This window comes from Macaca nemestrina, chromosome 2 (assembly GCF_043159975.1).
Source record: "Macaca nemestrina isolate mMacNem1 chromosome 2, mMacNem.hap1, whole genome shotgun sequence".
Taxonomy (NCBI): Eukaryota; Metazoa; Chordata; class Mammalia; order Primates; family Cercopithecidae; genus Macaca; species Macaca nemestrina.
In genome coordinates this window covers 105,927,532-105,950,342 of record NC_092126.1, presented here as the reverse complement: position 1 = coordinate 105,950,342, position 22,811 = coordinate 105,927,532, and the positions used below count along the sequence as shown (strand labels likewise).

Here is a 22,811-nt window from a genome sequence, read left to right as displayed (position 1 = left end):
TATTTAGGTAGTGGAAATGCAAAATCAGTAAAATAGAGAACAAAGAGGTAGGTTTCCTAAGAATTTAAAAGAGGGAGAAAGTACTTCCAGCTGGACAAGTCTGAGAAGGTGGATTTGAGACAGTCTTTGATTTGGATTTGGATGTGGGGAGATCAGAGGAGTGACACTGCAGACACAAGTGAAGAATGCATAGAGGTACAGAGATCAAGAGTAGTGTGCATCCTGGGAGTCTGAGATGAAGAACTGAGATGCCAAATAAGGTTGCATCCCTAGAGTTCTTTGGAAAAGAGGTGCATTGGTATCCTGTTATCATCCTATCAAGTAAAGGGCCTGGTAGTAGAGGATCCTGTCAAGTAGAGGATTTGTGAAATAGGATGTGTGGACATATCCTGTTGGAAAGACTCATCTGAGCTGTAATGGCCACCTCACTAATCCCTAATTGCAGGGTTGCCACTCACAGATATACAAGTTATGCCCTGAACAAGCACCCTGCAGAGTTATAGATAGGGCTAATACAGCCAGACTCTGCCAGCAGAATTGGTGCAGGCCTGTTTCCACCAAGAGAGACATCCTTTTCCAATTTGCCCAAGGCACCATGAGGATTCAGATCTGTTTCTTTCTGTTTCTTAATGGTATTCACATATCATGGCCAAATATTTATAATCTTACTGTAATATAATTTGCTAAATGATTGCCTTTAGCCATCTGTAGGGACTCAGTCATCACTTTGAAGACTGCCTCTATGTCAAACATTTGCAGAAATTCAGAAGGACATGATCTGGAGGTTTCATTTTTGCCTTCTGCTCTCCTTGTCACCAGCATTAGGTTAGATGCTCAGAATCTCTCCACCTTCTTCTATCTCCTCGCAAGTGAGGATATGGCAACTAAACTGCTTAGTGCCTATCTCCGTGGGTGACCTGAAGTGCACAGGTCACTGGACCTCAATCCTTGCCGCTTCAGTATCTGGTGCTTCTTGTCTCTTTAGGACTGTCTTGCTGTGTCTGTGTCCTGCTACCTGCCATTACTATTGTTGCTCCTGAGCCCTCTGGTCCTGCTTCCGTTCTGTATTCCTTTCCCCATCATCCCAGTTGGCTTAATTCTGGAAAGGGAGAGACTCATTAGAGAAAAATAAAAAGAGAATTACAAGTGCAGAAAAGGCAGGGAGGATGATAAAGGGAGGAAAATTGGGAGTGATGTAGCAGTAGAGGCCAGGGAAATAACAATAAAAGCAACATTTGCAATTATAGTGGGAATGAGGGTGAAAATCCCTAAAGTGGGCATTTCACGGGTGGGGGTATTTCTGGCACTGTCATTTGAGCCTCAGTAACAAGGTGACCTTGCTTTCTTCAGGTGTCCTCATGACTTCTCTTGTGGACCATGTCCATGATCTTTTTTGCCTGCGTGGTACGGGTAAGGGATGGACTGCCCCTCTCAGCCTCTACTGATTTTTACCACACCCAGGATTTTTTGGAATGGAGGAGACGGCTCAAGAGTTTAGCCTTGCGACTGGCCCAATATCCAGGTCGAGGTTCTGCAGAAGGCCGTGACTTTAGTATACAGTAAGTGAGCATATTCACTTTTTCAGAATATTAGCAAAATTTGGATTATTTTTAACTACATGTAGTGGTAATCTTATGCTGATAACATTGTGTATTAAAAGTAGATCTAGCATCAGTGGTCTGAGGTCATGTGTGTCCACAACAGAATCATGAAAGAAATGGGTTTTCTTAGAGCCTCGGGGATGGTTGCTCCAGCTTTTTTTTTTTTTCTTTTGAGGTAGAGTTTCGCTGTGTCACCCAGGCTGGAGTGCAATGGCACCATCTTGGCTCACTGCAACCTCCGCCTCCTGGGTTCAAGCAATTCTCGTGCCTCGACCTCCTGAGTAGCTGGGATTATAGGTGCATGCCACAATGCCCAGCTAATTTTTATATTTTTAGTAGAGATGGGGTTTCACCATGTTGCCCAGGCTGATCTCGAATTCCTGATCTCAGGTGATCCACCCGCCTCAGCCTCTCAGAGTACTGGGTTTACAAGTGTGAGCCACCACGCCCAGCCATGGCTGCTCCAGCTCTTAACTTCTGTTAGTGGAGTGCCCATGAGCATTGGGAGATCTGGGTTCATGTCTTTAGTTTTGTAGTTTTTTTCCACTCAGATGCAGGGAAAGAGAAAAGGTAAGGGGGGAGGAGATACTGGATTATAATGTTGGGGAGGGAAAATAATGAGAGTTAGAAAGCCAAGAAAATAAGAAAAAAATTTCATTTATACTTTATACTTTTGCTTTTTAATTTTTTCACTTTTTATGTTTTAATTTTTCACTTTTTAATTTTTATTTATTTTTTTGAGACAGTTTCGCTTTTGTGGCCCAGGCTGGAGTGCAGTGGTGCACTCTCTGCTCAATGCAACCTCTGCCTCCTGGGTTCAAGTGATTCTTCTGCTTCAGCCTCCTGAGTAGCTGGGATTATAGGCGCTTACCCCCAGGCCCGGCTAATTTTTGAATTTTTTAGTAGAGACGAGGTTTCACCATGTTGGCCAGGCTGCTCTTGAACTCCTGACCTCAGGTAATCTGCCCACCTTGGCCTCCCAAAGTGCTGGGATTACAGGCATGAGCCACTGCACCCGGTCATTTAAAAATTTTTATTACATGACAGGAGCAGGGGAGTGAAAAATAAGTGAGAGGAGGTCTCTCTTCTCAAGGAACTTAAAGTCTAACGAGGTAACAAGAGAAATATATAACTAACTACAATACAGTAGGGAAAATGCTCCATTGGAAGTAGGAATCAAGTGATTACAATAATCCTGGTTACAATAACTGATATTATTGAGTGTTTTCTATATGCCAGGCACTATTCTGTGTTTTATGTGGCTAATGATGTAGGTAATAGTGTTACACCTGTTTTGCAGAGGAGGAAACTGAGGTTAAAAAAACTTAACTAAGGTTACACTGTTAGTAACTGGTCAGCCCAGGATTTGAATGCAGGCAGTTAGGCACCAAAGTCTGCTTCTTATGGGTTATAAAATTTCCTGTTCTAGAACTCAGAGCAAGAAGCAAGTCATTCTATGGAGGCATCAGGGGCAAGGCAGATTTTAGAATATGAAAATGGCTTGTTAGAGTTTATGTCTATTTTCTTTTGTATCTAGACCTTTACTTAGCAAGTCCCTTTTGCTCTCCTTATATTTTTATTTTTTATTTTATTTTTAGAGACACGGTCTCAGCTGGGTGCAGTGGCTCACACCTGTACTTCCAACACTTTGGGAGGCTAAGGTGGGAGGATCGCTTGAGTCCAGGAGTTCAAGACCAGCCTGGGCAACAGGATGAGACCCCATCTCTACAAAAAAATTAAAAATAACCCAGGTGTGGTAGGGTGCACCTGTAGTTCCAGCTTACTTGGGAGGCTGAGGTGGGAGGATTGCTCAAGCCCAGGAGGTCAAGGCTGCAGTGAGCCATGTCCACACCTTAGCCGTCCAAGTAGCTAGAACTCTGTCCCCCAAACTGGGGGGACAGAGACCTTGTCTCTAGATAGACAGGTAGATTAGATAGATAGATTGATTGATAGATAGCCTCCCAAGTAGCTGAGTCTACACACCACTACCCCCAGCTAATTTAATTTTATTTTTTAGAGACAGGGTCTTGCCATGTTGCCCAGGCTTGTTTTGAACTCCTAGGCTCAAGTGATCCTCCTGCCTTGGCCTTCCAAAGCCCTGGGATTATAGGTATGAGCCACCTTGCCTGGCCCCCTTTTGTTCTCCTTGAATAGTGAATTTTTAGTTGACCTGCTAAGCTGAGGTCCTTTTAGGGGAATTCAGTCTCAGAATTATAAAAACAAAAGGAAAAGTCCAGCCCTGACACCAGGCTAGGTGGTAATGTCAGGCTAGAAGGGCCATGTCCTGAAGGGGGTGACAAATAATAGGCACATGCAGCTGTCACCTGGTGATGTGGGCTCTGGATGTTCAGGAGCAAACACTGAGTTGCACCTGCCCACATGTGCAGCCCCTTTCTCTGGGGGCCTGAACATGCTGTCCTTGATGGTCTCTCCTTTACTATGCTGTGATTAGCTGATTTGTACTGTACTTCAAATAGGAAAGCTTTTCTCTGTTGAAAGGTATTTTTCACAGAAAAAAGAAGTCTAAGACTTCAGATTTAAATCCTGGATACTTCAGTAGTATTTTGGAAAAAGGAATAAAAAATGTTCTACTCATTTGTAATTTTGAATTAAATATTTACCATTATTTTTGCAGAGGAAACAGACTTTCTTTTCTTACAGGTGAGCAGTACCATAGCTTTTAATAGTTAAGGAGTGTGTTAGTTCCCTACGACTGCCATAACAAATTACCACAAATTGGCTTCAAACAGCAGAATTCATTCTCTCACAGGTGTCACAGGACCATGTTCCCTCTACAAACTTTAAGGAAGAATCCTTCCCTAACCTCTGCTACTTTCTGGCAGTCATTGGCAATCCTTGGTTTTCCTTGGCTTGTAGATGCCTTACTGCAGTCTCTGTCTCCATGGTCGCATGGTCTTCTTCCCTATGTCTCTGTGTCCAAATTTCCTTTTGTATAAGGATACTAATCATTAGATGAGGGCCCACCCTAATCCAGTATGACTTCATTTTATCTTGGTTACATCTTCAAAGACTCTATTTCTTTGAGTTAAGACATCAGTAAATCTTTTCAGGGGGACACACTCAACCCACAACAGGGTTCCTCTTTCAAATAGAAACACATCCATCCTAGAGTGGCTAGACCCTGTTGAAGGATTTCTTCCATAAGGAGGAGAGTTGTCCTTTTTTTTAGATTGGAAAAGTTTTTATGTAGGGAGTTACAGTTTCAAAAAGATGGTAGGACAACATAACCTTAAAACCCTCCTACTGAAAACACCCAGAAATGAGGGTAAATACATATCAACCATTACTTTAAATATGTAGTTAATCTTGAAAGAAAGAAATCCTAAGATGCTAGAAATGAAAGGGGGGCAGAATATTAAGGTAGTAAGTGTGTGAGCGGACACTGAGGCTCCTGGCATTCAGTCACCGTAAAATTGGGGCTTGGTTTGGGCTTACATAGGATGGAGTGTCAGAACAAGACCCTTGTGGCTGGGTGCCGTGGCTCACACCTGTAATCCCAGCACTTTGGGAGGTTGAGGCAGGCAGATTGCTTGAGCCCGGTGGTTCGAGACCAGCCTGGGAAACATGGAGAGACCCCATCTCTACAAAAACACAAAAAATTAGCCAGGTGTGATGGCGTACAACTGTAGTCCCAGCTACTTGGGAGGCTGAGGCGGGAGGATGGCTTAAGCCTGGGAGGTTGAGTTTGCAGTGAGCTGAGATTGTGCCATTGCACTCTAGCATGGATGACAGAGTGAGACCCTGTGTCAAAAAAACAAAACAAAAACTCTTGCATAAAGGGTTTGCATAAACTTGCATAAAAGTTCTTGTCAGGCCACAACCTAATGAAATGGTGATAGGTGAGGGAAATAGTTTTCCCGTTGATACAGGGTAACTCACCTCTACTTGGCTTTGTGTGGCAAGGAAAAATAAATTTCACCTAAGAAATTGAAATGTTGTTGTTGTGCCTTGTAAAAGATTGAAGTTGGAGTGTATACTCCTCAAAGTCTAGGAACTCCTAAGCCAAGGTTGAAACATTGGTATTGGTCCCAGAGTGATGACACTGCTGTGGTAGGCAGCCAGAGCAAATGCAGAACCACACTGGAAGAAGTGTGTCACAACTCGGGCCTCAGGGGATTCTTACAAAAAATGTCCCATAGGGATGAGCTCTCAGCAAAACACAAGAGGAAACATTCCACAGTGATTGGGAGTCAGTAGACACACAGATAGGTGATCTAGAGCCCCCGTACCCTGAACTTGAAATGATAGCATGACAGCTCAAAAGGGAGTAGAAAAAGAAGAAAAACTCTGTATTTATTTTATGAGACCAGAATAACCTAAATACCATAATCAGATGAAGACAGTATAAGAAAGGAAAATTATAGGCCAGTTTTATTTGCATAGACACAAAAGTCCCAATTAAAATGTTAGCAAACTAAATCCAGCAGTTGATGAATATGTAGGAACTTAGATCCAACAAGGGTTTATTTTAGGATGCCAGGATGATTTAACATTAGGAAATCTGCTGATGTAGATTAAAGAAGAAAAACGTTTTCTTAGTATATGTGGAGAAGTCTGAGGCTAATTCCCCCTAATAGAATATGCATCCCTCATGCATGAATAAATAAGTGATCACAGGCTGTCATTGACTAAGACTGCTAGACATTTTAAAGGAAGTAGGAGAAAGACAGTGTCAGGAATAGGTCAAACTGAAGAGACAATGTACCTGCAACAAATAGCTACAGGACTGTTTAAAGCCAAGCAAGTGCAGAATTGAGGTAAGGTTGTGTCTGGGTGTGGGATGGGAATACATGGGGCTGTTTCCTGGTAATACAGATGTTGCCGTTTTGTTTCAGTTTTTCTTCTTTTGGGGATGTGGCCTGCATGGCTATCTGTTCCTGCCAGTGTCCAGCAACCATGGCCTTCTGCTTCCTGGAGACCCTGTGGTGGGAATTCACTGCTTCCTATGACACTACCTGCATTGGCCTAGCCTCCAGGCCATACGCTTTTCTTGAGTTTGGTTTGTAACCCTCTTTCATATTTATTGTTCTCTTCCATGGTATTATATGTGTAGAATTTACAGTTTAGGTTTGGCTTTGACCATCAAGGAAAACCACTGGAGATGCAAAAACATGTCACTGAAGAACAGACTTGTACCATGAGATTTCATAGCAATTGAAGTGGCCCGGAAAGTGTCAAGGTTTCATACTCTGGCTTTTCATCTCCACAGAGCCTGGAGGCAGGGTGGAGGAAGAGTGAAACATGTAGGTTGTAACCCACAGCTCTCTGAAGCTGGGGTCAGCAAACGATGGCCCATAGGCCAGCCACCTGTTTTGTAAATGAAGCAGAACACGGCCATGCTCATTCTTTCACATGTTGTCTGTGGCTGCTTTTGCCCTACGACAGCAGAGTTGAGTTGTGACAGAGACCGTGTAGCCACCATCCTAAAATATTTACTAACTGGCACTGTAAGAAACTTTTGTTGACCCCTGCCCCAGAGCATTACTACTGAAAGGGTGTTTATACCATCAGGAGGTAAGCACAGAAAGTGAGAACTGGTGTTTAGAAATTCTTATGGTAATTTGACATTCCTGTGATTATTTTTTATTGCTTTTTTTTAAATCAAAATATCAGTGTGTGATGGTTTGGAAGAAAAAAACAGTTCCTTGACCCAGAAGTTTGCTCTGGAAAATGATACTTCTTTTGTAGGCTCTGCCAGAAAGGCCTTGTCAAGGCTTAGAGACTTTGGAACACAGCATGATAATCATAGTATGTGCCCTATTTTGGTCAGGTGTGGGTCATTTTGAGCTCTTGGATGAAGAGGAATGGAGGTGGGAGTTGGGGGACATTCTGTGCTCTCCGTGTAAACAGCTGCTGACTCTGTGATGTTCTTAAACAAAGGTGTGGCAACATTTATTATAAATGGTCAGGGGCAGAACCAGCACCTGGAAGTGTTGCCACTTAGGCTTTCTGGCTACTCCTGCCACAGCCCTCACATTCCTTCATGTGTTCACTGGCTAGTCCATCAGGAATGGGGCTAGCACCCTCTTTTGGTGTCACCCTGGTAGGCAGGCTCCAGCCTGGTAGACCAGTGATAGACTGAGGGTTCTGCCCCTGAGTCTCCCTGTGAGGTTTTAGTCAAGCTTGTGCTCTGGGCCGCACTTCTTTCTCTGAAGAGGGCTGCTAGTTCAAAACAGACCATAGTTGTGGCATCCCTGGGATGTGAGTTGATTTGGAGCTGGGTAGACCTGTGTTCTTCTCTCCCCTCATCTCTGGATGTGCCTTCCTTCTAAAGCCATTTGCTTGATCTGATGGGAGCCCCTTCCCCAGCATCATGTTTGCTCATTGTTGAGTGGGAGTAGAATGAGTCAAAGTACACTGAGAGTAGAATTATACATGATTTTGCTTTGCCAGTGTGTATGAAACTTCACTTCAAGAACTGTTCAGATTCGATAATGGATTAATCCTAACATAAATTTAAGAATTAAAATGAATACTTTTCAAATATGTAATCCTAGTTTGCACAACATTTCATTTGTAATTTTTTTCAAACAAGCCTTTTTTTGAGTTAATCAGATCAGGAGTAACTGTCTCCATTTTTCAAGCTTAGAAATATTCTGTAAATTGCCTAGGGTTGTACTGTACTATCAGAAGTGGTAAGGGGCTAAGACGCATGCCCCTTTCCCCTGACTCATTGCTGAGGTTCTGTGATGCATTATTGCCTTTTTAGTCAATCACATTTTAATTATCCTGCTTTGAAGAGATTGATCAGACAGTGTTCATATTAGCAATCATTTGACCTTTATGTTTAACTTGACACTTTTCAGAATCTGGCTGATTTATTAGCTCTTGGAAACGTGAACTTCAGCTGGGTGCAATGGTTCACGCCTATTATCCCAGCACTTTGGGAGGCTGAGGCAGGAGAATCCCTTGAGCTCAGGAGTTTGAGACCAGCCTGGGCAATACAGTGAGACCTTGTCTCTACAGAAAAACAATTTAAAAATGAAAAAAATTAGCCAGGTGTGGTGGCACACATCTGTGGTCTCTGCTACTTGGGAGGCTTAGGTGGGAGAATCACTTGAGCCCGGGAGGTCAAGGCTGCAGTAAGTTGTGATGGCACCACTGCACTGCACTCCAGAGTGGGTGACAATGAAACCCTGTCTTCAAAAAAAGAAATGTGAACTTCATTTTGTACATATTATCTTATAATATCTGTTCTGATGAAAATGTTTAGCTTGTGTTGCTCTCTTTTTGCAGACAACATCATTCAGAAAGTGAAGTGGCATTTTAACTATGTAAGTTCCTCTCAGATGGAGAGCAGCTTGGAAAAAATTCAGGAGGAGCTCAAGTTGCAGCCTCCAGTGGTTCTCACTCTGGAGGACACAGATGTGGCAAATGGGGTGATGAATGGTCACACACCGATGCACTTGGAGCCTGGTAAGTGGCTTGTAGTTCCCTGATGTTGATGAAGTGATACTGTGTATTTCAAATGGACGTTGATTTTTTTTTTCACTAGAAAGCGATTTTTTGGGGAGAAGGAGTGGTGTAAAATACGCTGAGAAAAATATGGACCAATCCTGTTTCTTGGTGGCTGTTATAAAACTTTGACTACAGGCCAGGCGTGGAGGCTCATGTCCATAATCTCAACACTTTGGGAGGCCAAGTCAGGTGGATCACTTGAGTCCAGGAGTTTGAGACCAGTCTGGGCAACATGGCAAAACCCCATCTCTATCAAAAATATAAAAAATTAGCCAGAGGTGGTGGCTCGTGCCTATAGTCCCAGCTACTGCAGAGACTGAGGTGGGAGAATCACCTGAGCCCTGGAGGTCAAGGCTGCAGTGAGCCGTGATCGTGAACCACTTGCACTCTAACCTGGGTGACAGAATGAGACCCTGTCTTAAAAAAGAAAAAAATTGACTATTATGACAGTGGATTAGTTTGAGGGGAGGCTATTGTGATGCAATTCAGGAGTTGAAGAATGACTTGGCAGGTTATTTTCTTTTTTCTTTTCCTTCTTCTTGTTTTTTTTTTTTTTAGAGACAAGTTTTCTCCATGTTACAGCCCAGGCTGGTCTTGAACTCCTGGGCTCAAGCCATCATCCTCCTGCTTCGGCCTTTCAGAGTGCTGGGATTATAGGTGTGAGCTACCACGCTCAGCTGGCAGGTTATTTTCTTAATTAGGGTGAAGTCTACAAGTTTATTATTTTTAAATTTTATGTATTTATTTATTTATTTAAGTTCAAGTTGTTCTGACAGAACTACAAGTTTAAATGTTATAAAGAAGATTCATTCTCTTTTTCTGTAAGTTACTTATTGAACTGTATAGATTTACATAATATATATAATATATAATATATATAATATAGATATAATATTATATATATATAGAGAGAGAATCCTTGTCATATTATTTACTGAAGTGTTGTAAATCTGAAACCCCCACTCTTCTTGTTGGAGGGAGGACAATGGGGATGAGAGCGTTGGGCAGGGGATTGGAGCCAAGGCTTCTAATGTTCTCACTGTCTGGCTCTCTCTGAGACCTGGGATCTCCCTCTATCCCTGTGGATTTCAGAGACCTCATCTGAAGAAAGAGGTCTTAATGAACGTGATCACAGTGCCCTGACATTCCATGACTTTGTCATTAACGTCATTAGCCACTCAATGCTTAGCACATAACAAAGCATGATTTTTTATATTCTGTTTATATTACATACAATTAAACTAATATTTAATTAAATTGGATATTTACATTCTAAGAATTCTATAATGGCATAAGAGCTGAATCCTTTGCTAAAAGAACTGTCTACACTATAATAGTCTTAATTATTTTGTTTTTAACTGTTTTATGCTAAACTCGTTTCTTGAATTTTAAAAGTGATGTATTATGTTCATGGTTTTGACTTAACTTTGTGTTTTAGTTTAATGTGTTTCAACCAATACTTGAACTGGCTCTCATTCTGGTCAATAAGTGGTTCTAGTTTATATTGAGAATAAACTTAATTTTTGTAAAAGGAAGACTGGGTAATTGAGCTCCAAGCTTCTCACTTACCATATATGAATGCAGGCATATCTTTGTAATGTATGTTTTGTTTTTTAAACACTTAGACAAGAGGAGCAAATCCAGAAAGTGTCACCTTGCCCGTCTTTGTAGGACATTTTACTGTGATTTGATTTACCCTATTTTCCTGAGGCTAGAATCTTTACAGGTAGCATATTCTGTTCTAACAGTAACTTTTAATTGCTCAGTGGAAACTCTAACACACTAACAATAGGCATCAATTGGATTGTGGCTAGGTATTTGTGTGTGTGTGAAATATAAGGGTAAGAAAGGAGTATAGCAAGAGAATGGGAGGGACACCATTTAATTGTGTGAACCAAAATCAATTTCAGTGGTTATCTTTACAGAGAAAATGAGCATTTGTTCTCATTATAGTTCTAGAAACAGCTTGTAACCTGAATAATCAATGTTTCCCTCTTTCCAGTTATTTTAGGATTTTAAAAATTGCATTTGCTGTGAATTGCTCTAGAAACGCACATGACATCGCATATTATTATTGTCAGAGAAAGAGGACAAGTTGAATGTTGAGGCATATAATAGAAATGCTTTAAACATTTGACAACCAATTACAAATAAAGCCTTGGTTCTCTTTGGTAGTATAAGAAACTGTTTTATTTACTTATTTATTTAATTGTTTTTTGAGACAGGGTCTTACTCTGTTGTCCAGGCTAAAGTACCGTGGTGGGATCTTGGTTTACTGCAACCTCCACCTCCAGGGCTCAAACTATCCTCCCACCTTAGCTTCCTGAGTAGCTGGAACTACAGACACACACCACCACACCTAGCTAATTTTTGTGTATATATATATTTTTTTATAGAGATGGGGTTTCACCATGTTGCCCAGGCTGGTCTTGAACTCCTGAGTTCAAGTGATCCTCTCACCTTAGCCTCACAAAGTGCTGGGATTACAGGCATGAGCCACCATGCCTGAACTCTTTTTTTTTTTTTTTTTTTTTTTTTGAGACAAGGTCGCTCTGTTGCCTAGGCTTGAGTGCAGGGGTGCAATCATGGCTTACTGCAACCTCAACTTCCCAGGCTCAGTTTCCTCCCACCTCAGCCTCCCTGGACGACAGAGTAAGACCCTGTCTCAAAAAACAATTAAATAAATAAGTAAATAAAACAGTTTCTTATACTACCAAAGAGAACCAAGGCTTTATTCTTAATTGGTTGTCAAATGTTTAAAGCATTTCTATTATATGCCTCAACATTCAACTTGTCCTCTTTCTCTGACAATAATAATATGCGATGTCATGTGCGTTTCTAGAGCAATTCACAGCAAATGCAATTTTTAAAATCCTAAAATAACTGGAAAGAGGGAAACATTGATTATTCAGGTTACCAGCCTCCCAGGTAGCTGAGACTACAGGTATGCGTCACCATGCCTGGATAATTTTTTGTATTTTTTTTTTTTTTTGTAGAGACAGGGTCTCACTATGTTGCCCAGGCTGGTTTTGAACTACTGGGCTCAAGTGATCTGCCGCCTGCCTCAGCCTCCCAGAGTGCTGGCATTACAGGTGTGTGCCACCATGCCTGGCGCAGAAATTGTTTTAGGATTTTTCAACCTAATCCCTATTGACATTTTTGCATCAGATAATTCTTTATTATGGAGGCTGTCCTGTGCATTCACTGTAGGATGTTTAGAAGCATTCCTGGCCTGTATCCACTAGATGCCAGTAGCAGCCTGTCTCTAGTTGTGACAACCAGAAATGACTCCAGACATTGCCAGATATCCACCGGGGGGCAGATTGCCCCTGGTTGAGAACTACTGCTTTAGATAGAATGGAAATTAAGCACTTAAAAAACCTGTACTTGCCTGGAAAAGAGCCTTTTTCTGGAAGAAACTTTACTCAAATAGCCACATCCATTCTGTCCATCATTTCTTGCCTTTTTTCCCTCTAACTTCTGCTGCTTTTACAATTAATATGTTTGTAATTCTGTGTTTAACATAGTGAACCTATCATTAGTGTAGGTCTAGTTAATGTCTTTGTTTATTTTTCTTTCATATAGAAATTACTTTCACTAAACACTTGTTTTTTTTCATTGTGAAGCTCCTAATTTCCGAATGGAACCAGTGACAGCCCTGGGTATCCTCTCCCTCATTCTCAACATCATGTGTGCTGCCCTGAATCTCATTCGTGGAGTTCACCTTGCAGAACATTCTTTACAGGTAACTTTTTTTTAACAGTTTAAATTGAAGGACATATGATAGAAGAAAGTGATAGGTATACATTTTATCTATAAAATTGAGGTTTTATAATTTTTCAAAACTAATACAAATTTTATTCTAAATTTTATTCTTTGTAGTAAGTTGAATGAATATGAAAGTTGCTCTTTTATGTCTATTGTCCTAAGAGACCAGAGGGGCCTGCCAAGATATTGGTAAGAAATGGAGAATTTGCTACAAGGACATTAGACCACCCTGTGACTCTTGGGACCCCAGGAGTCACTCTAGGGACTGGATTATTTACCCAGGACAAAAGTTTCATTCTCTGATTTTAAGGTTCAGGCTCTTTTTACCCTGAGAAAAGGTTGTCCTGTAATCTGATTTATATAATGCAGATGCCACCTTCCTTGTGTCTTTATCGAAGAATTATATATCACTAGGAAGTTCCTACACGGGTCTGCTCATTTCAAAGGAACTTACTATTTCAGTGCTTTTTAAAAATAGTTTTAAAATTTTGAAGTATTTTAAGAAGTATTTTAAGAAGGTATAGTCCGGGTGTGGTGGCTCACACCCGTAATCCCAGCACTTCTGGGAGGTTGAGGTGGGTGGATCACTTGAGGTCAAGAGTTTGAGACCAGCCTGGTCAATATGGTAAAACCCTATCTCTACTGAAAATACAAAATTACCTGGGCGTGTTGGTGCATGCCTGTAATCCCATCTACTCAGGAGGCTGAGGTGGGAGAGTCGCTTGAAACCAGGAGGCAGAGGTTGCAGTGAGCCAAAATTGCGCCACTGCACTCTAGCCTGGGCGACAAAAGTGAAACTCCATCTCAAAAAAAAAAAGAGAAGTTATAGAACCATTATGAGCATCAACAAATAGATATTACTTTTAAAGATAGAGTCACCATACTCACACCCATGAATATAGTGCATAAAGTCTGACGCATGACTGATGTTGAACCTCAGGAGACTGATGTAGACTGACCTCTTTGGAGAATGGCAGCAGGCCTATGTTATGAGTGGTAACTGGCTGTTACCACATCCTGTCTTTGATCAATGTGTGTTATGGTTTCTACTCTTATTGTTTATGATTGCTCTTAGCCAGATACTTACCAACTGTCTGCTTGTTTGTATACATTAGAATAAGTACCTGGCCAGCAAGATGGTTAAGACATAGTCCCTGCCTTGGGGGCTCTCATGGCCCAAAACCGTGTGTGATGGCAACCCTAAGGAGGCGGCAGTGCCTGGAGATGGGAGGAATTAGAGAAAGCTAGGGCTTAACAGATGCTTAGGTTTCTGAGAGGTGGAGGGATTGGCGGCTCATTCCAGGTTGAAGACTTAGCACAATCACATGGGGACAGGAGGCACATGCTGTGACCAGGCTGTTGAAAACAGTCGTATGCTAACCCTGATCTGGTGCATAAACAGGAACTTGTGTCTCACCCAGCCAGGGATTTTGTGCTGTCAACCATACCAGACTGAAGGCAGAGTAAAGTGCTTTATGGTGCTGTGTTTCCTTTCTTCTAAATATCCCTTTCCTTGTGTTCCTTGTATTTGTTTTAGGTTGCCCATGAGGAAATTGGAAACGTTCTGGCTTTTCTTGTTCCTTTTGTAGCCTGCATTTTCCAGGTGGGTGAAATGATATTTTGGTGAGTGGATTAAATCCATGACCTTATTTTGTTCTTCTGTTCATCTATCAGCAAGTTTCTAGATGTGATTTTTGTTCCACCAAGGTCATGGTTCAAATCATGGACAATACCAAGCCCTTAGTGGAGGACCTTAGGCCCATTCTGCCCAGTCCTGTCATTTTACAGAGGAAGAACTTTGTGCTCAGAAAGGGAAAGCCCCTTGTTTAAGGCCAAGGGGCTATTGATAGCAACAGAACAGAAACCAACAGTTTGGATTTGACTTCCCAGAAGGGAGGGATGAGATTACGTGGGGATTGGATTAGGCCTGACTAGTGGGTGGCAAGATATTGCCTTATTGCCTTGTGCTTATTATTAGGACAGTCCAAGCACAGGAATGTCCTTCTATAAAACTAGCATCTGTGTACTTGTAGTTTTTAATATATAGAACTAGGCCAGGCATGGTAGCTCACACCTGTAATCCCAGTACTTTTCAAGGCCAAGGTGGGAGGATGGCTTTAGGCCTGGAGTTTAAGACCAGCCATGGCAACACAGCAAGACCCCATCTCTGAACTTTTTTGTTTGTTCGTTTGTTTTTGAGACAGAGTCTTGCACTGTCACCCAGGCTGGAGTGCAGTGGCACAATCCTGGCTCACTGTAAGCTCTGCCTCCCAGGTTCATGCCATTCTCCTGCCTCAGCCTCCTGAGTAGCTGGGACTATATAGGTGCCCACCACCACGCCCGGCTAATTTTTTTTGTACTTTTAGTAGAGACAGGGTTTCACTGTGTTAGCCAGGATGGTCTTGATCTCCTGACCATGTGATCTGCCTGCCTCGGCCTCACAAAGTGCTGGGGTTACAGGCGTGAGCCACCGCGCCTGGCCTCCGCAAAAATTTTTTAAAATATATATATACATATATAGGACTAGGTCAAAGAACTGCTGTTTTTTGTTGTTGTTTTGTTTTAATAGTAATACCTTCTGACTCAAACCTGTTCTTTAGCAACTGAAGCAAACATTAGAAAATTAACTAGAGGGTTTTGATTAGTTATTTTCAAATAAGCTGTGTACTAAGGGGTGGCATAAAGAGGCGCTTTTGAGTCCCTCATAGGCAGAGTTAATTCTAGTGAAAGCCTGGCTCTAATTCTCCTTCCTTGTCCTCCATATGGACTAGGATTTTAGCACTCTCTCTGAATACATATTTTTTTATCCCTTTTTTTTAAAATTAAAATTTCTGTTCTTAGGACACTTTCCTTCTCTTCCACATGCATTCTAGAATGGTTTATTCTTAAGAATTACCCAGGCCAGGTGCGGTGACTCATGCCTGTAATCCTAGCACTTTGGGAGGCCAAGATATGTGGATCACTTGAGGCCAGGAGTTTAAGACCAGCCTGGGGAACATGGTGAAACCCCATCTCTATTATAATAAAAATACAAAAATCAGCCAAGTGTGGTGGTGCATACCTGTAGTCCCAGCTACTTGGGAGGCTGAGGCATGAGAATTGCTTGAACCCTGGAGGTGGAGGTTGCAGTGACTGAGATCATGCGACTGCATTCCAGCCTGGGCAACAGAGAAAAACATTGCCCAGAAATGCAAAAAAGAAAAAGCATTACCTGATGGTGCAAAAAGAAATTTTCAACCCATGAAAATGCACTCAGTTTTTAGAAAACAAGTCTCCAAGACCTTGGACATAGCCAGTGGCAGTTTCCTAGAGCTATGTTTTAGGACTGCAGGGATTGTACAGTTCCACCCCATTCCTTCAACTGTGTTCCTAGTTGGATAGCTCACTCCCTCCCTCTGTAGGTTGAACCTTTGTTGTATTGATCCATGTTGAGTGATGTCCTTTTTTAAAAACAAAACAAAACAAAAAACAAGAAAGCATTGAACCAAAATGCTGTTTCTACCTTTTGCAGAACAAGAATGGCCCCTTTTATGTGTGATAGTCATACACAAAATGCCAGTCACTCTCCCTGCTGTGAGACCTTTCCCCGACTCAGAGATGCTTTGGAAGACATGATAAGGAGGGTGCCCAAGGGAAGAGTGGTACTCAATGTAGTCATGGCTCAGGAGAAACCAAAATAGTAAAAGCATGGCTTCCTCTCACCAGCTTGCTTGCCTGTCATGGCTCCCTGAAGGAAAACTTCACTGGGAGACCAGTCAGTCACGTTAGGGTCCCCTGGTCTGGCTGTCTGCAGCTTACCTGGGGCTCTTCTTTCTCTACTGCCAACAGTCTGGGCATTTCTGTCTATTTCTTGAACTTCTCTCAGATGTGCCATGCACTAATTCTTACTGTGACATCTATTTCACTTTCCTTTAATCTTCCAAATCCTCACTTTTATCCAATAATTAACAGCAGCCTAACCATCGGTTCCCACTTTACTGTAATGAATTCAGTTTAATCAGCTCATGTGAGGGAAATGACACTCTTCATGGAAGCTGTGGGAGGTGAATTTTGCATGTGATCTAGTAGCCATTTTATCTCTGATTGGAATTCCTCTTCTGGTCTCATTTCAGTGTTATTTGTACCTGTTCTACAGTCCAGCCAGGACTATGAAGGTGGTGCTGATGCTGCTCTTTATTTGCCTGGGCAACATGTACCTGCACGGGCTGAGGAACCTCTGGCAAATCCTTTTCCACATAGGAGTGGCTTTTCTGTCTTCATATCAGATACTAACAAGGCAGCTTCAGGAGAAGCAGTCTGACTATGGAGTATGAGGATGACACTGTGATGAATGGATTCTTTGATTTTCTTTTGAGGATCAGTCTATGTTTCTCTTTCTGCTTCTCTACTTTACACTCCAGTTTCCATCCTTTTCAGCCAACTGGCCTGAAAAACCAGGAATTGGGGATGTTAAACAGTTGCAGTGGAAGTCATGAAGTTGCTTGATACCCAGCCTTGGTTCTGTGCCGAGCATTACTGCAGGATCTCCAGTTCAGCACGTTTACTTAGGACAGCTGGATCTGGGGGCTCATCCAGAAAGAGCTTTATTGGGAGAGAGAAAGGAAATATGTTGGTCTTTTAAGTTCAATGATACAGTAAACCACTTGATTCAATAACACTGGTTTTAGTAATTGGCAGTTGTCTCCAAGGAACCACTTTAAAATCCAAATCAGCTTTCAGTCTAAATATAACTTGGTTCTTTTTTTTTTTTTTTTTTCCAGTGGGTCAGTACAGGATGAATTAAAAACCTAAAAATATGGTTCTTAAATATAAGCTAGATAAATTTTGTTTACATTTTTTTAATATCTTAGGTTCAAAATACCTTTGGAATATTTAAATATATTTTGGATATAAATTGGACTTCATTTAGGGTGAGGGCAGACTTAAGCTGAGAAAATGGTTAAGAAATCTGAGTTAATTTATATGTAACCTTTTATGGTGGTGGCACTGTGTGGGTACAGAAAATTTTTATTTATTTGCAGGGTATATCTGAATATTTTAAAAATTAATTGAATAACTGGTACTACTAGATGATAAGTTTATCAGCATGAGCAGAAATGAGAATTTCAGGATTACTTACAATTGACCACAACCTGGAGTAGGTAAATGAACATGGATTCAGTGGCACCTTACAGATCCGCTTGGGAGAGGCTGCTGTCATCAGCCTTTTCAGTAGAGCTGAGTGCCTGTTGTTTTAATGATGATGACTACTGTGTACCTGTTTGTAGAGTGCCTCCGAAATTAATTCCTCCTCTGTACCTTTCCCAGTCATCTTAATTAGCTTGAGGGCCTAATTTTTTATGAACAAGAGTTAAGTAGCTGTTAACTTTTTAAAGCTTGATAGAGATATAATTAACACATACTCTGGAAAGTTACTGTCTTTCATTGTCAAAAAATTGCTTGATCACAGTTTTCCAGAATATGGTTCTGGATAAGATCCCTTAGGTCTCCCAAAATTTCAGGCTGGCTTGTTTAGTACCACTCAGGAGGCCATTTTGGGAGTTTGTTCTTTGGATTGTTCTTGGTAGAAGTCTGGAATCTGAATAGTTCAACCACAGTTGCATGGAACGCTTTGAGTGTTCAACTGCATTATGTGGTCTTGATAAATTTTTTAAAATCCTATTTTGATAGCTTTTAAAAGTGGAAAACCATTACAAGAGTTGAGTAGATAGGGAATGTAAGAATGTAGTTTTAGAAAATTATATTTGGTTATCATTGGTATATTGTTACTGAGCTACCTTGTTATCATTTTAAGAAAGATAAGTTTATATACTGGGAACTATGTTGGGAAAATGTTGCCATAGTAACTCTATTTTTTATAATAGAATTTTCTATTTTTGACCAAACATAAAATATCTGGATATGGCCCAGGCATGATGGCTCACACCTGTATTCCCAGCACTTTGGAAAGCCAAAGCAGGAGAATCGGTTGAGGCCAGTAGTTTGAGACCAGCCTGGACAACATAGTAAGATTCCTCTCTACAAAAAAAAAAAAAAAAAAAAATTGCCAGATGTGATGGCACATGCCTGTAATCCCAGCAGTTTGGGAGGCTGAGGCAGGAGGATCCCTTGAGTCCAGGAGTTTGAGGCTTCAATGAGCTATAATCACACCACTGCACCCCAGCCTGCATGACAGAGTGAAACCCTGTCTCTAAAAAATCTGAATATGAAAATTATATTGGCAACATACTCAGACATAAACTCCAGAGTTGTCTCTCCACTGATTTCACATCTGCATAATTTTCTGCATACCCAGCAGGTGAATTTTCAGTTTTTCTGGGAGACAATTTTGAAGAGATGGTGAAATAGAATGGGAAGTTAAGGAGGGGAGGTAAATTGTTTTAAATGAGTAGAACAAAAATGTTTTAAAAGTCAATAAGAACACTTTGGGAGGCCGAGGCAGGCGGATCACAAGGTCAAGAGATCGAGACCATCCTGGCCAACATGGTGAAACCCCAGTCTCTACTAAAAATACAAAAATCAGCTGGGCACGGTGATGTGCACCTGTAGCCCCAGCTACTCAGGAGGCTGAGGCAGGAGAATCTCTTGAACCCAGGAGGTGGAGGTTGCAGTGAGCCAAGATCGAGCCACTGTACTCCAGCCTGGCGACAAAGCAAGACTCCGTCTCAAAAAAAAAAAAGTCGGTGAGAACAGCTTAAAAATGGACTATTTTCTTTTTAAGCCTGTGTGGCATTGGGTTGCTGTGTAGACCTGTACCCGGGGTGCTTTGGGCATCTGAGCCTATGATCCATATTCAGTAGGCAGTAAAGAAACGGTCCTTGAAGATGAGTCCTTCCTGGTAATGCTTTCTGACCACCAAAGCACTACCGAAGATGTTACCCACACCAGGTTGAATGTGTGGATATCAGTTAACATCCACATGGGGTGAGGTTGACTTTTGCAAACAAAAGGGAAAAGATGCAGTAGAAAAACAGTACAAGTAGTGACCACAAAAACATTGTTTGACTGAAATCCAGCTAGCTAAAAGAATCCTCAGCTCACTGAAGGAAGAGACTGATAATAGGAAAGAAGTTCTGGTGATTTCATCCAAGGGAAATCCCCAGGCTTAGGTTTGACTTGGTTTAGGGTTGGAGGTTTATAGCCTTTTGTGTGATCCTTGATACCAGCAAACTGGTTCCAAATACCAGGAGTTATCCTCACTCCACCATGGACTCACTGTTGTTGTAGCACTTTTATTTTCCCAGTAGTTAAATGCTACCTGTGCAGCTGATCTTACTGGGCTAGATCTGGGAATAGATGAAATAATGTTGAAAACAAAAACTTTAGAGGTGCCTTCTGGTATCAGATGCTGCAAGGCCTTGAGCATCAGAGTGTATTAAGTCCCATCTACTGTATCAGGGCCAGAGTGTGGCTCAGTGCTCTTAGGAAGGGTTTCTTAACCAAGGGGCCAGAGCCCAAAAGGTTTCCCCTTCCCTAATATCCTAATGAAGGAAACATGTAAATCTGTTTTCCCCTGTTAGGCTAGCCTTATTGTGATGAGGACTGTACCTGGCTTTCCTTTTCCTGGGTGGAGACAGCTGGGGCATATTCAGGTGGCATTCCCTCTCAGTACCAGAGGTCCCACTGCCTGCAGCTGGAGGCATGTGACCATAAGCTCCTGGTTTTGCTTTTTGGGCTTGCATCCCTCTTTTCTGTGAACTCGAGAATGCTGGAATTAAAACATGTAAGCATTTTGATTAAATGAGCTTGAGCTCCTCTGTTCTTTTCTGGGTGCTCTTGTTCTCCAACTCTCCTGCCTCTTTCTACCTCTGCCCTATACACTCCAGCTCTGGAGACAGAGGCTGAAACGAGTCTCTGGAGGGATGAGAAAACCACCTTTAATTGTAACGAATGGGGTGGGTAGACGAGCTTCAGAGTGGGAGCAGATTGCACTGAGGTTCAACTCTCCCACCCATGCCTGGGAGTCAAGTCTTGGAGAGGAGTAACACTCTTGGTGGTCAGCACAGCTCAGAGTCAAAAGACAACAGCCAGCAGGCCAGCAGCAAGGCTGGCTGTGTGAGGCACAGGAAGCAGGGCATAGATAGGGAGCAGAGCTAGGGGTTCTCTCTTTGCTGGAAGATAGCAGCTGCCCCTTGGCATATGGGGGTTGCACACTGCACCTTGCAGCCAGGGCTGCCATTTGCTGTTCTGTGAAGGAGTTGGCCACTCATCGTAACATGCAGGACAATGGCCTTCTGAGAACCTACTGCTTGCTTGCACAGTGCAGCACAAGTGAGGACAGACATGGGTGGGAGCATTTGTGGTGATCAGATGTGCCTGGCAAGCCCCTGTTCAGACATTGCTCACATTCCAAATGGTTTTGTGTAGAATGTTGCACAAGTCTGGGGACGCTCTACCTGTGCACTGTGAGTGTTAATGATGGTGGAGAAAGTGAGTGTAGTTGTGCCCTTGAGAGATAAGGTGAGGGAAAGAGTGCACCAGTTAGCTAACCATCAGCTTGCTAGGCTCTTCACTGAGTCCTGTCACAGTGCACAAATCATTGCCCATCAGGCCTCAGTTTCCTCATCTGGTAAATGGTGATAACATCAGTCTGCTCCCCCAGGGTGCTGTTATGAGGGTCAAAAGTGGTAGTGGAGGGGAATACTGGGTGAATCCATCATGTGTGGGAGGAGAAAGGCTTTACATTCACCTGGTACATGAAGGTTTTTCTGCTTCAGGCAGCACACACAGCCATTTCTTCTGGCCTTTACAAAAAGGCATTTTGTTATACTACAGTGTAAACAACCTCAATTTTTCACTCCAAAAGGTAGCAGCCCCTTTTCTTCCCACCCTGGACCTGCCTTTCACCCCCTGGGCACAGAGCGCATGGTACCATTGGTGTTTGGTTTATTCCAGGATCCAGGGAGCTGGTTCTGCTGGTTGGACCAAACCTCATGAGCCAGCCACCCCTGACCCAAATGAGGAGAGCTCTGATTCTCCCATCTGGGAGCAGTGATGTCAAACTTCTGTTGCTGGGGAAATCTCATCAGCAGGGAACCTGTGGAAAAGGGCTTGTCAGTAAAATCTGGGAATGGCTGGATATGGAAACATCTGCCCATGTGTGCTGATGGCAGAGCTGTTGCCCACCAAGCGCCTTTTGTTTAGGGTAAAATTAACAAACCCGTTCTGTTCCTCCGACCCATGCTTGGTACATATAACCTTCTTTAACCCTTACATTTATATGATTCTGGGGTTGCTTCAGAAGTATTGTTTCATGAATCATTCATATGATTTGATCCCCCAGGATTCTATTTTGTTTAATGGGCTTTTCTATTAAGAGCATAAAATACTAGGCTGATTTAGTCAGGGCAAAACCATTTACATATTCATTTTAAATACTTGCTGTTCATGTTACACAAGCTTCTTATGGTTTTCTTGTAACAATAAATATTTTGAGTAAATAATGGGTACATTTTAACAAACTCATAGTAGTACAACCTAAACTTGTATGAAAGTATGTAAAAATGTTGTATAGCCATTTATATCCTATGTGTACATAAATGAGGTGGCTTCAGAAATGGCAGAATAAATCTAAAGTGTTTATTAACATGTGTCTTTGCACTTGTGTGAAAAATTCTGAGTTATGGATCCTTTCCTAGACAGTGTGATGTGGGCCTGACGTAATGGGAGGGGGTTGCTGAGAGAAGTGAAAGTCAGGTCCTCTTGTCCGGTGAGGCCTAGACAGGGGCAAGGGCTCAAATAGTCTTTAGCACTAATTCACAACCAAAATAGCAGTCACAACAATGCCCTGGGGGCTGGGAGGCCTCCCCACTTCGCAGGCTCTGCCCTTGTCCTGCTGTGTGCAGCAGGCACTTTTCCTGCTCTGTGTTTTGGGCTCTTGTCTACTGTGAAGGTGAAGTTTCATCTCCCAGGACCAGCCTGACCACCGAATGGCCACCAGGGGGCACAGCTGCTGGCCACCTC

At 42.2% G+C, this 22,811-nt stretch overlaps 1 protein-coding gene across 4 annotated transcripts in view; it reads left to right on the top strand.

Annotated features, from left to right (window-relative positions):
* Window positions 1-22,436, top strand: part of LOC105480272 (SEC22 homolog C, vesicle trafficking protein) — a 34,674-nt gene extending 12,238 nt beyond the window's left edge. For 2 of the 4 annotated variants that reach the window (XM_071091499.1, XM_071091498.1), the window contains exons 2-8: window positions 1,351-1,559; window positions 6,458-6,621; window positions 8,859-9,038; window positions 9,639-9,764; window positions 12,707-12,825; window positions 14,386-14,451; window positions 16,961-22,436. In XM_071091499.1, coding sequence (XP_070947600.1) covers window positions 1,378-1,559; window positions 6,458-6,621; window positions 8,859-9,038; window positions 9,639-9,764; window positions 12,707-12,825; window positions 14,386-14,451; window positions 16,961-17,161 — 1,038 coding nt within the window. In that variant the 5' untranslated portion in view covers window positions 1,351-1,377 and the 3' untranslated portion in view covers window positions 17,162-22,436. Of the gene's footprint in view, window positions 1-1,350; window positions 1,560-3,199; window positions 6,380-6,457; window positions 6,622-8,858; window positions 9,039-9,638; window positions 9,765-12,706; window positions 12,826-14,385; window positions 14,452-16,960 lie in introns of those variants that run through there. The other 2 variants (XM_071091500.1, XM_011738874.2) reach the window with 2 other exon arrangements.
* Window positions 22,437-22,811: the final 375 nt, after the last annotated feature.